Source organism: Pagrus major, chromosome 20, assembly GCF_040436345.1.
Source record: "Pagrus major chromosome 20, Pma_NU_1.0".
Classification (NCBI taxonomy): Eukaryota; Metazoa; Chordata; class Actinopteri; order Spariformes; family Sparidae; genus Pagrus; species Pagrus major.
The window spans coordinates 21,731,741-21,748,373 of record NC_133234.1 but is presented as its reverse complement, the minus strand read 5'-3'; the positions used below and the strand labels follow the sequence as shown (position 1 = coordinate 21,748,373).

The following is a 16,633-nucleotide window of genomic DNA, read 5'->3' as shown; positions in this document are numbered from 1 at the left end:
CACTGAAGTTTATGGAGGTTGAAATGTCAAGAGTATCAAAGTTATTGGGGAAGAAAGAAGGTTGAGAGCTGTGAGATCTCAGAGAATTGAAAGTGAATCTCATTAATGAGGGTTTCTGTGCTCGTCTGCAGTCTCAGCGGGACTCCTTTCATTTCTTAATGAATCCATTCTCACATGAATCAGAAATAAGACGTGCGTCTGCGTAGTGATAATCAGGGGAGTTAGTAATAAACTTAATACTGTGTGGTGTAGACATAAAAGTCTGGAAAGATGTAAATTATCTTCTAACTATCATCTTTATTAACTTTTTTAGCGTTTTGAAGCTGCAGTTGAAATCTGTTCGATATTCATTTATGGGTCTTGTTAGAGGGAGCGCATCACATGTGAGTGTAAATACAATGAATCTGTAGTACGTACATCTTAAAACAGACAGAAGTATACATATACATATATATGTATATTATATATCCCTAAAAATCATACCAGAATATCTTCTTTTCCTTTTTTAACACATATTATGGGATCAAAATGCTCATTTAAAGTTTTTTTTGTGTGTATTTGAGAGTCAGAGTGGATATTAATGCAAAACATCATTATCATTTATATACCGGCATGTAATCTACTGTATTTGTAAATATTATGAAACACAGAAAATGATATATGTACAGTAAAGTAAAATAAAAGCAGAGCGTTAGATGAGAAGATTGATACACCGCCACACGCCTCCATCTGTTTCCAGTCTTTGTGCTAAGCTAACAAGCTGCTGGTTCTCGTGTTATGTTTAGTTGGCTAAATAAACATATAGTTTTTTTAAGGTGTTGGTTGAACACAATTTTGTTAATTAATGAGCTTCAAAAGTGTTTGTAGGTAGATTTTGTGACATGTAGCCGGGCTAGCTGTTTCCATCTGTTTCCAGTCTTTGTGCTAAGCTAACCGGCTACTGGCTGTATAGCTTCATATTTATCGTACAGACATGAGTGATTTGTCTCTTCTCATCTAACGCTCTGAAAGAAATGTCAAACTATTCCTTTCACATAAAAATCTACCATCTTATTTTTAACTCCACTTCCTGTCACGTGTGTGGAATGACCGAAACGTCCTGCGGTCAGTGAAGTGTCTCTGGCTGCAGGTAAACAGTCTGCTGACCTCATGAGGGCTTACAGGGTGTGTAAAAGGAGATTTCCAGCTCGAGAAGGATCCCACGGCAGCACCTGGCCCGCAGTGAACTCCCGCCACAGGATAAATCCAATCATCTTCAGCCTCACAGCGAGCGGCAGCTGCTGTACCGGGCAGCTTTCCAAATGGACGGGGAGGGAGGGAGGAAAAAGAAAGAAAGAAAGAAAGAAGGAGGCACAAAGAGTCTCGTCTTGCCAACACGTCACAGCCTCAACTTTCCCAAACAGATCCGGCCGTCAGTAATTCCACTGGAGCTGAATGGTTTTGTCGACTTGGTGTAAAAGTTGGCAGTCAGTGTGTGTGATGGTGAGAGGCCGCGGGCAGGCCAGTGAAAGACGATGACACAAGGGTGCACTGTTTAGTCCCCCAGGCCTCCACCGGTTAATGTGCCAAGACTTGACCTTTGTGCTCCGACTACACCGATCTGTTACTGTAGCTTCTGTTCAGCCTGGACGTCTCGCACACAATCACTGCACATTTAAAATAAAATATACATGTTTTCCTCTTTGTTAAAGGTTTTTAAATCTCATTCTGCTCTTTGTTGAAGCTTTAGAATAGACTGGATGTTTAAACATGCTAATATTTTAAATGTCTTGTGCGTCATTTTAAACAAATTTCCCCAAAATTCACCCACAATTATGAAAATGTGCGATCTCCACCAGAGTTTTAAATAAAATATTGTGGGTTTGAACAAAGTTTGGCTGCACAGTGTCAGTTTGTAGCAGCTTATTCAGATATATTCAGATACTTTTTATCTATTTATTATTATTATTAAACTATTTTTAAAGGCTACTTAAAGATATATTATGTACAATTTCTGCATTTAAATCTCTACAAACGACTCGTCTGGTGTAAATTACGAGATCCAAAATTAAGTTGAAATTATACTGAAGGCCTCTGTGATAATCTTTTCTATTAAACATCTTAATTCTTCTTTGAATTTAGAGACAGGAAACTTTTAATGAAACATGTTTAAAGTATTTCTCTCCCTCTCCCCTGTTTTCTCTCCAGGTGCTGACAGCATGATTGATTTCCACCTGTGCAGTCTGCTCATTGGTTCCCTCAGATGTCGAGCCGGCCAATCACGGTACAGAACCTTCTATAAAAGGAGCCCACCTTCAGAGATCAGGGTCTTCGTTTCCCTGCATGAGCTGTTGTTGTCTTGCTTGAAAAATTACTTGCTAGATGTTTGTGGTGGGAGGTGAGTTGGGCCACTTTTGACACACGTAGAAAACTTTTGTCCAGAGAAGCCTTCATCGTAGTTTTAGTAAAAGTTTTTCCCTTTTGTTTTCAGATGAAGGCCAAGTTTTGTTTATTAATTTCTATTTGTTTGACGTCACCTCTCTGTCCCCTCCTCCCCACACATGTTGAGACTTTTGAGAAAATAAATCGCCGTCATCTTCACTTCTACTTTGGCCCATTTCAATTCTTTTGGTTGTAATTTTTAAGTTGCAGTTTTGTTCTGGGTTACTGTGCTGCAGGTGTTGGGAGCATCCGTCCTCCACCATGTAAAAGCTGACTGATGCAATGAGCAGTGAAACACCTGAGTCCTGGACTGCACCAAACACCTGCCACAGCGGGGGTGTACAGAGAGCATGTCTATGTTTTATGGTTAATTTTTCACATTTAGTTTAAAATAATTTTCTTTCACAGTTGATATTTTATTAGAAGCAATCTGTAGTCGCTCATGTATGTGTTGTTTGTCCACCCCTTGTGTCTGTGTAATGGTTTGGTCCAGTAGTCCACATGTTCTCTATCATCTCGCTCGTGTCTGTTGCTGTGTTTTGAGTTTGTTTCTGTGTCGCTGACCTCTTTCAGTGCTCACTGTACATATTAATCCTTTCGCTCTGAAAGCCTGCGTCCTGTTTCTCGCCGCGGACTATTTTAGGAATATTTTCCTCCCATGTGCTGCTGAAATCTATAAATAACACCAAACACACACATTTGCAGCCAACTGATATCAAAATCTGTTTTATTTCAGACGTGAGGCTCATTGAAGACGGATACAAACGCACAAGATGGAAAATCTACAAATATTCTAAATGTGTTTAATTTTGCAGACAGTTTGGAAAAAAATGAGATGGATATCTGAAAACACTGAGCCCAGATGAACATGAAGTCATTTGTGATTTGTGACATATGCATGTGATGACCTTCACTCTTCTGGCTTCTGGCAAGGTGCCCATGTCCTGCTGAAACAGACTGTTGACACAAACATTTAAGATTTTAGACACTATTGTCTAAAGTCTTTTATTTTGGTTTCCAGGAGTAAAATGTTGGTGGACGAGCTGAAATAAACGTAATAATTTAAATATATTGAGAGTTAAAACAACTGGAATCAGTCTATAGAAAGTCCCTGTACGTGTTTAAATATAAATTAAATCATCCAAGTTGCTGAAACTCCAGAAAGACCCAGAAAAAATACCTTAGTGTCCTTACTTTTTTACTTGAGTACAAGCATTAAAGTATCTGACATTACATGAACTTAGGTATCAAAAGTACAAACTAAATTAAATTACACATTCTTATATTTGTACATATCCAATTAGTATTTATATTTTTTAATCTAATTGCTGATAAAGTCAAATTAATTGAAAAAATTGGCCAATTTTGCTCTGATGCAGCATGTAATCCGAAAGTAACTAGTAACTAAGGTTATCAAATAAAAGTAGTTAGTAAAAAGTACAACATTTTCCTCTAAAATGTAGTGGAGTAGAAGTATAAAGTAGCAGAAAATGATAATACTCAAGTACAAGTACCACAAAATTGTAACTTGCTAGTAAAAGTGAATATATTTATATGTATTGATATTGTAAAATATGGGTCAACTGATTTTCTGCATTTCTGCATATTTGTGCATCTGACCCGATAAAGTAAAATATTTTTTTAAAGGTTTCGGTAACAGAAACTAATAATACTCAAGTACAAGTACCACAAACGTGTAACCTACTTGAGTAAATGTACTTAGTTACATTCCTTCACCGTCACTCAGCATGTATTAAAAGATACCATTTATATAAACTGTAAATCAGAGTTGTGTTTGTTTGTTTGTGTTTGTTTGTGTTTGTTTGTTTGTGTGTCAGCTGTGTGTTGACAGGAGCCGGGCCTGTCTGCCTGCCTGTCTGCCTGTCTGTCTGCCTGCCTGCCTGCCTGTCTGTGTGCCTGCCTGCCTGTCTGTCTGTCTGCCTGCCTGCCTGTCTGTCTGTCTGTCTGCCTGTCTGCCTGCCTGTCTGTCTGTCTGCCTGCCTGCCTGTCTGTCTGTGTGCCTGCCTGTCTGTCTGCCTGCCTGCCTGTCTGCCTGTCTGTCTGTCTGTCTGCCTGCCTGCCTGTCTGTCTGCCTGCCTGCCTGCCTGTCTGTCTGTCTGCCTGCCTGCCTGCCTGCCTGCCTGTCTGTCTGCCTCCTCTGTGTGCAGACAGGTTGCATTTCAGGACAGACGGCCGCCTCTCCTCTGCGCTCCGCAGCGCCCCCCTCCGGCCGGCAGCTGCAGTGCGAGGAGAGGCTGTGTGATCCCGGTGAGAGCCGCCGCTGAAGAGACAACACCGCTGTCTGCACTCAGGTAAGAAACCCCGACGTTTCTCTCGTTATCTGGCGGTTCCGACCTCCATGTTCTGACACCGACGCCTCCGGGCCGAGCTCCCGCGAGCCGAGCGTCGTTTTTCTGCATCGGCATTCGTCTTGTCACTTAATATCTTTTTTGCATGAGGAGGGAGAGGTTGGGCCTGTGTGCGTTTACACGTATAGAAATATCACGCACATGAATGAAACACATTTCCTAACAGCAGATCTGTGCACAGATGCTCCTGCAGCCGCTGCATCGCGCCTCTTCTTGTTTTTATTTTTATTTTTTAAATCAGACTTTCATTGTGCGCGATCCTCATCTTCATCTTCATCTCCATCGATCCCTCCGACAAACACAGGAGCGTGTTTTTGTGTGTGTGTGTTGCAGCCGTCGGCCCTCGGTCACCTCGGTGCATCATGACATGTTTGTCTCCTCATTCAGCTGAAACACAAAACAAAAATGTCTCCATCCTCCTCCTCCTCCTCCTCCTCCTCTTCTTCCTCCGGAGCAGGTCCTGCTCCCCTCAGCCGCGCGGAGATCGTCCTTGCGCGCTGTAACCAGACTAATCCTCCAGAATATTTATAATCTCATTATTAAAGGATCCCAGGAGGACGATAACGCGATGTTATTCCTCTCATATTTACTCCAGGAGAGCAGCAGGAGCTCTTCTTTTCTTTGTGTCTTCACGTTGCTTTTTTTTTTTCTGGATCTTTCGCTCTTTTCTCTTTCATTTTGAGGCCCTAAAGGCTTTGGACCTTTTTTTATTATTTCACATGAGCGTGCATCCAGCGCACAAACAGTACACCCCCACCCCCCCACCCCCTGCTGTATTGGATTCATTGATTTCCTCTGTATTCATATTCGTGCATTATTCAGAGAGCAGATCCTGGAGGGGCTCGGGATGATGCGGCGCCTGTGCGCAAATGCCAAGCCCATTTTTCATCTGATCAACAGTGGAGAGTGTCCGCACAGCAGCAGCAGCAGTGAACCAAGGCTGCTTATCTGACACATATGGGCTCCTCAATAATCCGCCCGGGGTCAGTGGACACGATCTGGTCCTCAGTAAGGTGCGCGAGAAGCCTTTCGCCACGCAAACAATAGGGCTTAACGCGCTGCTCTGTTTGCTGTCCAGGCTCTCAGACACACCTCTCCTCATCTCTCTCCCTCCATCCTCGTGTTGTGGGAGCCATTCCGAGCGGCCGCACGAGCATGAAAGGAATGAAAGACATCTCAGTGTCACTCTGTCAGCGTGTTTGCAGAGACACAAGCAGCCTCCTGCAAGTTCCTGCAGAGGTCTGGCTCCAGGTGATGTTGGAGGAAATGTGCTGGTGTGTGCACACGCTGACAGGGAACTGATGAACATAGATGTGTGTGTCAATAACACCATCGGACATGAGGCCGACAATGACTTCTGTGGACAGTAGATCCACAGTCAGGTGACCTTCATCGTCATGTGAGCCAAAATAAACACGTGACCTTGTAGTTGGGTTTAGGAAAAGATTACGTTACGTGTGCAACATAAGTTACATCCGTTAATTCAATTAAATTACGGCGGGGACTTTCACGCTCTTTTTCTGACGCCAAGAGCCAGTTTTTATACGTGTCTTAGGAGTGACATGTATGTTCTGACTTCGGTGCGTTCAATAAGTCAAAGTCTAAGGTTCTTGTCTCGTGTTTTGTTCGTTATCGACTCGGCACCAGGCTCCCAGGACGAAAGGCAGGCCTTGAAGCCAGTTTTCTTAGCGGCCAGGCCGTGTAATTACATCGTCACTTGATGCACTGCGGCCCAAAAAGACTTTCCCATAATCTAACATTGTAAAAGAAGCTGTCTGTGAAACGTTTTGAGTGAAATGACTCGTTATGACATCATAATTTGACCCATTCTGTCCAATAACATTTGGAAAGTCTAGAGGAGACGCACGATAAAATTATTTTATCCCCGTACAAGTTAGCAAGGTGCTAAACAAGTCTCTAGTGCGCTCGCTGTATGGGCGGCACAATATGGAAGATCTGGGTATTTTCGTACTCGGGAGGTCGAGTTTCTTATTTTTGAACGGGGCTCTGCCGACAAGGCTGCGTCCAGATATAATATAACGTCCTTGGCTACGTGTGCAACTTCAGTTACATGCATTCAGGGTCGAGTTACGTGGAGCCGATGGGAACTGAGCTCCCATGAAATCAGTAAAATTACGATTACAATTTTCATTTCTCAGTTTATTGAAAGTTTTACAAATATAAAACCTCCACGGATCAAAAATGCGTAATAGAAAGAGTCGTAATCGACCTTGTTTGCAGTTCTTGGTGTCAATAGTTTTACAGGCGTCTCTTTTATAATGCCGGTCTATGGGGAAAATATTTTTGCAATACCGCGAGTGGCCACCGAGCAGTCGGTTTGTAGTTTCCAGTATTTCCTTGGTTTGACAGGAAGCACTTCTCTCTGTCTTCATAAATGTTGAAAGACTTTAAAAGCACTGAGGACGCTGCTGGAAATCAGCCCGAGACTTTAATCGACCCGTCCACAACAAAATCTGATATGTTGAATTGGATTACCGTCCTCGAACGTCGTCGCCACAAATTCTCAATCACTCATCGATCAGCTGAAGGGAAATCCAAAACTACAAGATGGAAGTTTGAATAAAACCGCAGCTTCATTGAAACAATCAATCCTCTGAGCGACGGGCTTCAAACGTCAGAGATTATGAAATTAATCCACATCGAAGTGAAGTGAAGTGCTCCATTTAGCAAAAACACTGAGGCTTCGAGTCGGCTCGAGTCCAAAGGTGACCACATCCAACCACCGGGCCTCATTTAGGAAGGAGCTGCCTGACGAGCTGAGGCTGCAGAACCAGCATCAGTGAAATGACTCCTCTGCAGTCGGCTCAGATTTACTGCGTTTGACTCCGATATGAAACAATTAGCTGATTAATCTGCAGAAAATGATAAATATTCTCCGGCTTCAGCTTCTCGAATGTGAAGATTTCTGCATTTTTTATGAGTTTAAACAAAGTATATTTTGGTTTTGAACACACAAATGAAGCAATATGGAGACGTCAGCTTGAGCTTTAGGGAATCGTCACCATCAGTAACGACAGATTGATCCCCAGACTTGTTTAGTGCCTTCATTCAATGAGAAGAAGACAAGATAAGTGAGCCAGAGTCATCATCTCTGCCAGAAGAAGCTGCTCAGACGAGCTTCCGATTGCGTCGTCTCGTTAAAGAGAAGAAGAAAATGCCTCAGCGGGCTTTAAACTGCATTCCTGAACGCAGTTAATTGGCACCATGCCGATAGAGGACTTGTGTGTGTCTGTGTGTAGCTCCGGGTCTTGTGTACATATTGAAACCTGCAGCAGCTGCACCACGACAACACCAGAAGAAATCCACTGTGAGATTGTCGAGCCGAAAAATGTCTTGTTGTGTCTCTTTACTTCTCTGCAAACTGGAGCTTTGATTATGTAACAGATGTCTTGTTTTAAGAGGCTTTAAAAGTGGAGGGAGGATGCGTGGAGAGGTAGCAGGGTGTGGTTTACATCCGGGAGGAGTGAAAACAAAGGTGACTACGGGGCACCACAGCGACTAAATGTGTGTTTGAAAGCAGAGCAGGAGGCCACGTGGAGGCCGTCCCCCTCGCAAGATGTGTCCCCCTCCAGCGCTCAGAGATGGAGGGCAAAATGGAAACGGGCTCCACCTTCAGCTCCTTCCACTGCAGGGCCGGGCCCACATTAGAAAAAGGTAGAGCCAGCGTGTTGCTGCTGGAGGCTGAGCGAGAGCACGGAGAAAAGAGAGAGGAGGGAACGATGAGGAAAGTAGGTCAGAGATACAGAAGCAATCAAGCATGAGAGCAGCATCCTCGTCTCTCAGCTGAGCTACAAGCAGCGCTGGTGAGCCGGCAGGACGAGACACGGCATCAGACGAACGCCTTTTGTTTTTTGGGTTTGATCCATTTTTTAGCGCACAAACCGTTCGATGATGGATCAATTACGCACATAGCATCAAATGAAACATGATTTTGAGTCATTTTCAAGCAAAAATGATAAATATTCTCTGATTCCAGCTGCTCAAACGTGAGGATTTGCTGCTTTTCTGTGTTTTTACGTCGATGTAAATTGAATATCTTTGTTTTTTTGGCTGCTAGTTCCACAAAACCCGCACTGTGAAGACACATTCTGCCCTGCAGTATTTTTCTACATTAAACATGCATCTTTTAACATCCGTATCCCCCTGAGGTCAGCGTATTTTTGAGGCCATGAATTGGAGCTGAAACCATTAGTCGAGTCAGTGATTAATCGAGAGCTGCAACTGACGATGAAAGATGAAATTTATGTCTTGTTTCGATCAACAGTCTCAGACACAAAAACCCAATCGCCAGAATAAATGTTGTTGTGGTGAAGTATGTTTCTGCAAACCACAGACGTGTTTAAATTTGTGTGTCATACGTACAATATTGATACTTTGACACAACATGTCATCAGCCCAGGCTCCAGGATATGATGTTAGCAGTTAATGTTTTATGCAAACCACAGATACAACCAAGGATGACATGTGTAGAAGCTAACAAAGCAGGGTTTTGGCCACTGGATATTTTTAAGGAAACATTTCCAAAACTGTGTGTTTTTTCACGAGAACTGGGGAAATTTTGTTTCCAGCGTTGTGGAAACCAAAACTGGCTATTCATCACAGGAATTCGGACCATCTCCATCTGTGATCATGGCAACCAAAGCAGGTATTTCAAGCCAAACTATGATCTTTTCCTAAACCTAACCAAGTGGGGTTTGTGCCTAAACCTAACCAGAGCATTAGCACAGCATTATCACAACATGAAATAGAAAATTTAACATAAAGAAACATAAAGTCGCAACATATCTGTGGTTTGCAGAAACATAAATGCCAAGATTGGACTTCATCAGCTTTAGGTACAAACCCCACTTCCTTAGGGTCAGAAAAAGATCTTGTTTTGTCTTAAAATACCTGCCTTGGTTTCTACAAACACAGCTGGAAGATTACCAAACACCTCCGTAAAAATATCCACTGGTTTCCTGTTTACAAATGTTGAAACACAGACTTGAGCAGTGGTGTTTGGCCTGTAATTTGAACGTGACACGTTAAAGTGGAAACGGACGTATTCTGTAACTAAGAGAATAATTAACGCAAAAAAAATCCCAATGCCAATTTATTTTGGCGACGGGGTTGTTTCAGAAGTTGAAACCAGAGAATATTTGCCGTTTTTGGTTGATTAAATCTTTCTACCAATCAATCAATAATCAGAAATGTTGTTGATTCATTCACTGACAATTGATTTGATTAATCGACTAATTGTTTCAGCTCTGGGTTACATGTTCAGACAGAAAACCAGCCATTATTTGAGTCATAAATGCCAAAAATGATCTGTCTCCGGCTTCTGAGATGTTTGGATTAAGATAGGGAACTGAACATCTTTGTGGTTTGGACTGTTTGTGAGGCAACAAGCAATTCTGAAGATGTCAAGTTGGACTCTGCATAAAATATTTACGTGAACCTCTTGTAGCTGTTTCAAAGCAGCTCTTCAGTGACACGCGAGAGACGGATCTCAAAAAGGAGGTCAAATATGAATCAGCACAGGCTGGAATATCCTGATTTTTAGTCGGTTATATGGGTCAAGCTCCAAAAACAAACATCGCTATCCCCTTCATGCCAACACCTGTCAGGCAGCAGCAGGTTTCTCCCTAAATATTTGTTGACTCGAGCCCAAACTGAGATAACTGGTCATTATTTCCTGCAGAGTAGCAGATGATATTATACTCCAGTTTCCTCCCCGACTGCAAAACTGATATTTATGTGTACAATCAGTGGAGTTCCCCTCAGGAGAAACCAACATTTCGCCCCCTGTTTGCTGCATCAGATTCGTCAGCCCGCCTGCTCGGAGCTCCTGGAGCTGTGTCAACATCCCTGTTGACCGAGCTCCTTGCAGAGCTGTCCCGTTTGCTCGGGAGGCCGGGACCTGTGCCAAGATTATATTTTCACACGACCCTGAGAGGAACAAGCTGCATCAGCAGACCTACGAGCCTTTTCCCCCTCACGAAGCTGCGACAAAGAGCGCTGTCACGTTCCCTTTCTGCAGCAGGTGAAATTTGTGTGCGAGTTAAATCATCAGGAGCGTTTTGTCCTGTCTGGAAAACACAATGACAATAAAGGCTCTCGTGTTTACAGAGCAGATTTACACCTCTCTCCTGTAGACTAATGTACTGTACACACGAGTACAGGCTGAAGGATCCGGCTCTTATCAGCGTCGAGTTTGTTTGCTCTCCAACCGTCTGAGCTCCCGGATGCAGAGCGAAGGGCTTCTCAGAGGGATTGTCTTCTTTGTTGGCGAGGGTGCAGCTTTTCTTCTTGTTTGGATTCTGTCATGTGTAATGCCACAATGGCAGTCTTGTCCCGGAGCTGTGTGTGAGCACTGACAGTCCACTATTCATTAGACTCTCTATGGGACACACAAACATCACTCTGTCACTTATAATATCCTCTTTTTTATGGCTGGGTTTTATATATTTTTCTTACTGTACGAAAAGGAAAAGACTCAAACAAACAATGTGTTGGTGTGTCTGACCGTCCCGTCTGCGGCTCTCAGGCCTTTGAATCGCTGCCTACATCTCTGATTATTTCACTGATTCAGATGGGTCCGGTGTTGACGGCCGTTTGGAAAACCAACAGAGCAGATCAGGGCTTTGTGGGTATTATTAAGAATGGGGACGTTGTGTTCCTGCACCAGCGCCAGAAAAATTATGAAAGACAAGACCTCGAAAATGTCGGCAAGCGTGGAAGAGATCGATGCGGCTGTAAGTGGACTTAGAGAGATAACACTTAAAAAACTGGCAATTTTGTTTAGTGAGTGATGTTAACGGCTACTAACAATCGACGCTGCTTTGTGTGGACTGAAAGTGACGTTGGTGGGAGGGATATGCGACTCGCTTCTGATTGGTTCGAGCAAAATAACGACGCTAGCAAACAGAAAAGAGCTAACATGAACTATCAAGTTGTATATCTTTAAAAAAAAAGTTTTATTTTGAAAAAAGGTTCAGTAACAGCTGGGCACTGTAGTTTTTAGCAAATGTTATTCAAACTGGAGGAAATGGTGCATTTGTTGGGGACTATTTTCAGCAGCGGATTAATACACATTCAGTGCTCTAGTGAGTATTTTTGGCAGCAGGACGCTGTGGTTTTTGGACAATAGTGGAGCTCTATGGCACAGAGGAAGAAGATATATCAGGCTGTGATACACACACTGTACTTATTTTTTTAATCTATTTAATAAATTGTTGGGTCATGAGACCAAATTAACACAACATAACAGTAGAATGTTTTGTGAATCAATACTTGATATATATAATCAATTCATTGTGACTAAACATTTTAGTCTCAGAGCCTGTTTTGGTCTTTTTATGGTGTTTTTTGGCGTCACCCTGTTGCCCCTTTCTCTCATTCATGCCGTTAGTGCCGACGTGGAACGCTGTTTAAAGAGCCAAGGTCAGGAGATACGAAGGTACACCGAGGGAAGGTCACATAGCTGAGCCAAGTGAGCCTGTAGAGGAGCTTTAATTGGGTGGAGTAACCACGGCAACAGTTGAGGCATTGCTGCTCGTAACGAGACAATTGCATCGAGTGCCGTCACATCGCTGCAATGTGGAGGAAGTGCTGGGATCTCCTCTGAGGGATTAAACCGAGTCGTAAAGTGACTCTTAATGGACGCAAACCAAACCTTTAAATCTGTTTTTCAAAATCATTGATAGACATTTTGCATTAAAGATTAAACTGGAAACATAAATATTCGAACCAGCCTTTGTGTCAGAGCAGCAGCGTCCAGCAGAACCTCTGACAGATTAAGCCGAGTCGAGTGTTTACGAGCCAAAGTGGGCATGAGGGTGAAAATAAAGACCAGAAGCCGACAAATCTGCATCAACACAAACAAGGAAAGAGCAGTTTGGATGGCGACACTGATTACGCCATAAGCTCTCCTCTCTCTTTGTGTGTGTGTGTGTGTGAGAGAGAGAGAGAGAGACAGGGCAGTGGAAAAAAATATGATTCAAAGTGAAAAGTGCTGATGTAACCAGAGGCTCGGCTTTAATCTGACATGTAATCCTCTTTTTATGAGATTTGACGCAGTTAACATCTCGCTGCAGGTTGACGGAGCCGGTCAGGACTGTTGTTCAGTAATATTTAGTGTGTAGAAAGTTACTTTTGAAAAGTAACAGGTTACAGATGTAACTACAAATGTAATACGTACGGCAACTTTTTTATTTATTGCTTTTGATTCCTTGTTGATTACTTTTAAGATGGGCAATAACACTTAAAAGTCCAACAAACGCACATTTTAACCAGCTAAATTCTTGAAAACACGTAAATAACAACATGGTGCACGAGGTACTTTGTTTTATGTGACTGACTGTGGTGACATTAAAGGAGCAGTTTGTAAAATATGGGCAACATTTTATTTCAAAATGTCAAAAAAATGAGGAAACAGAGTTTGAAAGAACAACATGATTGATGTTAAGTCAAAGACATCTACGTTGTGAGATGTTAGCATGCTAACCTGTCAGCCCCGTCCCGACCAGTCTCCTAATACCACTTTGTACCTCAAGAGCAGATAGTCCCTGTAGTTTCAGCTGGGAGATGTACGTATGTGAGCAGCAAGTTTACCACGTGTCACAAGCTCTCTAAGCTTCTAGTGGAATAAAGGAACAAAATGTCAACAAAGAAATACTCGTACTTATATTTTCATTGCTAAACAGTCTTAAAAAGCCATGTCCTACAGATTACAACTTTAATTTACCTGTAGATTTTCTCAGGTTTGAAATCTTTACACTGTGTAGTGATGTTAATGCCCTTTTCAGTGATCCATGGATCACTGCTGCAGTCAGGTTGATAAACAGGAGTGAAGATAAATCCACTTTTTAATCCCAAAAGTTAAAAAGTAATCTCCGAGCTCTCTTCTCGTCAGTAAACGTCTCCAGATCAGAGCACAATCTGATGTGACTCCGGGTGTTCACTCCTCCTGACAGTCTGGCTCTGCAGCCACACATGGACGTGCAAAATTTTCATAACATCTACAAGAATAAAGAAAAAGACAAAGACCGGAAGTAAAACAAACAGGACAGATGAGGGAGAAACCTACAAAATAAAACAGGAAATGATTAAACTAAAACCCAAAACCATGACACAGAAAAGAATATATTCAGATGTTGATCAGTAACTGTAATATAACTACATATTCTGTCTCTGCACCTGTAATGGATTACAGTTACTACTAATCACTCCCCAACAATGGCCTGTTCTGTGCTGACATGTGTCGGTACATGAAACACAAGCACTGCACTTGTTCAGAGGTGGTTGTTTAGGAAGTGCAGCTCATCAGGACAGTGTGCACATGGTCAGGAGGGACTATTTTTGTCAGTCAGGCTGTAACCTGAAGCACTGACCCCACGTCAGGATGTATAAATAACAGCTTTTCACAGACACAGTGTCTGTTTATATTTCAGGGTGACGGGCTGTCCGTGAAGTACGCCATCATTACATTTAATCCTTAAAACCAGGCTTTTAGTCATTATGTGACATCTGTCCTGATCTTCGCTTATTGAACTCTTGCAGCCTGACCTGCGACTGGCAATGGACTACGTGAACAACAGCTACAGCTCTGGAGACACCATGAGCTCCACCTTAGCCAACATGACCATCAACGACCAGCACCACCAGGAGAACGGAGTCGCCAAAATGAAAGGTCAGACGAACAAAGAGATACTTCCTCTGTTTATGTATAAGGATAAATGGCGACCTTAACAGATAGGAATGAGTCTGAAGGTTTAAGAGATGCAAAAACAGGCAGGATCCGACATTGTATTTGATTGGCCGACGCTGCACCTTTCAGCTACGTCACACCATGATGCAGCAGAAGTTGCAGGAGCTCCTCCGTCAGCACTCCTGCTGCATCGACTCAGCCGTCCCGGTAAAATGAAGCGAGGGCTCAGTTTTGTCGCGCAGCGCCTGAACAAGGTGACATAATCCTGATGTCATCATTCATTATCTTCTTAGCATGACATCAGACAATGCAGAGCCTCACACTCACCGGCGTGTGAATCAGTGAGCTATTAAAAACACGTTACATAATGTTTTAGTTTCAAACCAATAAACATGTATTGTCCGGTTTATGAACAGTTTCCAAGACGACAACAGATTCACTGACTGATATTGACAAAGTTTTACCTCTCTGGCATAAATAAGCCTGAAGTAACAGACTGCAGCTTTACAAAAGTAAGAATAACTGGTTTAATATTGTTTATTGATGTGCAGCAACAACAGAAATACCTGAACAACAATACAAAACTTCTGAATGGTTATCAAGCACAAACGAAAATAAACATGTAGAGGCCCATATTAAGCATTTATAAGCAGTGTATACACATTAGCAGACTGTAATGCAGCTTTAAAGAGGCAGTTTGTAAGATATTTTGCTTTAAAATCAAGCTCAAACAGAAGGCGGATGGATATTTGCTTCCAGTGTAGCCAGTAAAAACAGTCAGGTAGGGAGAAACCGGATCACCAGGACCCTCGAGTGAACCCGGCTGATTATGTGATCAGAGGGCTCGTCAAAATCAAGCATCCGAGCCCGACGGCTGCCGATTTGACAACAGGGAAAACAGTAGCAAGGTGATTTTTCTTGTCAAGTTTGCCTCCTGGCCCAACATGACCTCTAATGTTAGCTGAATGACTAAACCAGCCATCAGTATCTGTCCTACAGCATCTGAACCACCTCAATACCAGATTCCCTGTCATCAAACTGGCTGCAGTTGGTCTTGGACTTTGTGTTTTTGGAGCTAGCTTCGAATTCTGGTCATATTCTACAAATGACACCTTTAAAAGGCATTATAGTGTCTATATGTTAATGCACTGCTTATAGGAGATAATAATCATCTGACCCAATTGTGGGGCCTTACAGGTTAAAGTTTAACAGGTCGATCACTCTCGCTTCCTGTCGGCGCTTAAATCCCAGAATATATTCTTAACTGATCTCAAACAGCAGGGTTTATATCACCATGTGCAGTTTCCTGAAAAGTCACTGTAGTCTGTAGATTTGGGTAAGAGGCCGAGCTCCCGAGGTTCTACTGTGCTTTGTTTTAATCCCGCTTTACATAATGGATACAAGACATGCTTGACTGGCCCTGAGTGCCTGACTGCAGCTGCACTGTGCTCTGTAATCCAGCATCTGGGTCAGACCCCGTCAGAACGAGCCCTGTCTCCATCCTGTGTCACTGTACGCTACCAATTCAGCTCACAAACAATCAGGCTTTTAATGCAGCACGGAAAAAAATCCACGTCTTTAATGGCTGATTGATATGAAAAGGGAAGATCCTGTTGTCTGTCCGCTCCAGTCTTGTTCAGATAAATATTAACAGTGGGGGACAGATTGTTCAGCGTGTAGCTAATAATCAGTTCCAGTCTCTTCCTTCTCGTCCCAATGAACCATATGGCCAATTAGTGCGTAGCCTAGCGTTTCCCAGTTTACAGCCCTCACTAGTGCAGTCATTCTCCCCGTTTCCACTTCCCATCATGTCACGTACAAACAGGAAGCAGCAGCACACAGAGTCAGGTCCGTCTGCAGAGGTAAACAGCACATTAATCAACGGTGAAACACAGGGTGAGTATCTGATCTGTTAGAGTAGAAGATGTAGTGGAGTAGAAACTGGAAAGTGTAGTTTCTGTAGTATAAAGTTAGTTGTGTGGTTGTAGTTTTAATATAGAAGAGTAAATGGTGTTGATTATGGTTTAAAGATGATATGGTTAACTCCTGTCCTCATAGTCTGAGTTAAAATGGCCATAATTTATGGAGATTTATATAAATGGATGTTGATTTTGCCCTGTAACCTACCATATTA

At 42.7% G+C, this 16,633-nt stretch overlaps 1 protein-coding gene and 1 long non-coding RNA gene across 3 annotated transcripts in view; both read left to right on the top strand.

Moving 5' to 3' along the window:
* The first annotated feature begins 2,312 nt into the window (after positions 1-2,312).
* Positions 2,313-3,488, top strand: LOC141015493 (uncharacterized). The gene is made up of 3 exons (XR_012180559.1): positions 2,313-2,377; positions 2,658-2,773; positions 3,158-3,488. It is a non-coding gene; the product is annotated as an uncharacterized lncRNA (long non-coding RNA).
* Positions 3,489-4,585: 1,097 nt separating this feature from the next.
* mapta (microtubule-associated protein tau a) overlaps positions 4,586-16,633 on the top strand; it is a 32,206-nt gene continuing 20,158 nt past the window's right edge. For both annotated transcript variants that reach the window (XM_073489571.1, XM_073489570.1), the window contains exons 1-2: positions 4,586-4,733; positions 14,352-14,481. In XM_073489571.1, coding sequence (XP_073345672.1) covers positions 14,370-14,481 — 112 coding nt within the window. In that variant the 5' untranslated portion in view covers positions 4,586-4,733; positions 14,352-14,369. The remainder of the gene's footprint in view (positions 4,734-14,351; positions 14,482-16,633) is intronic.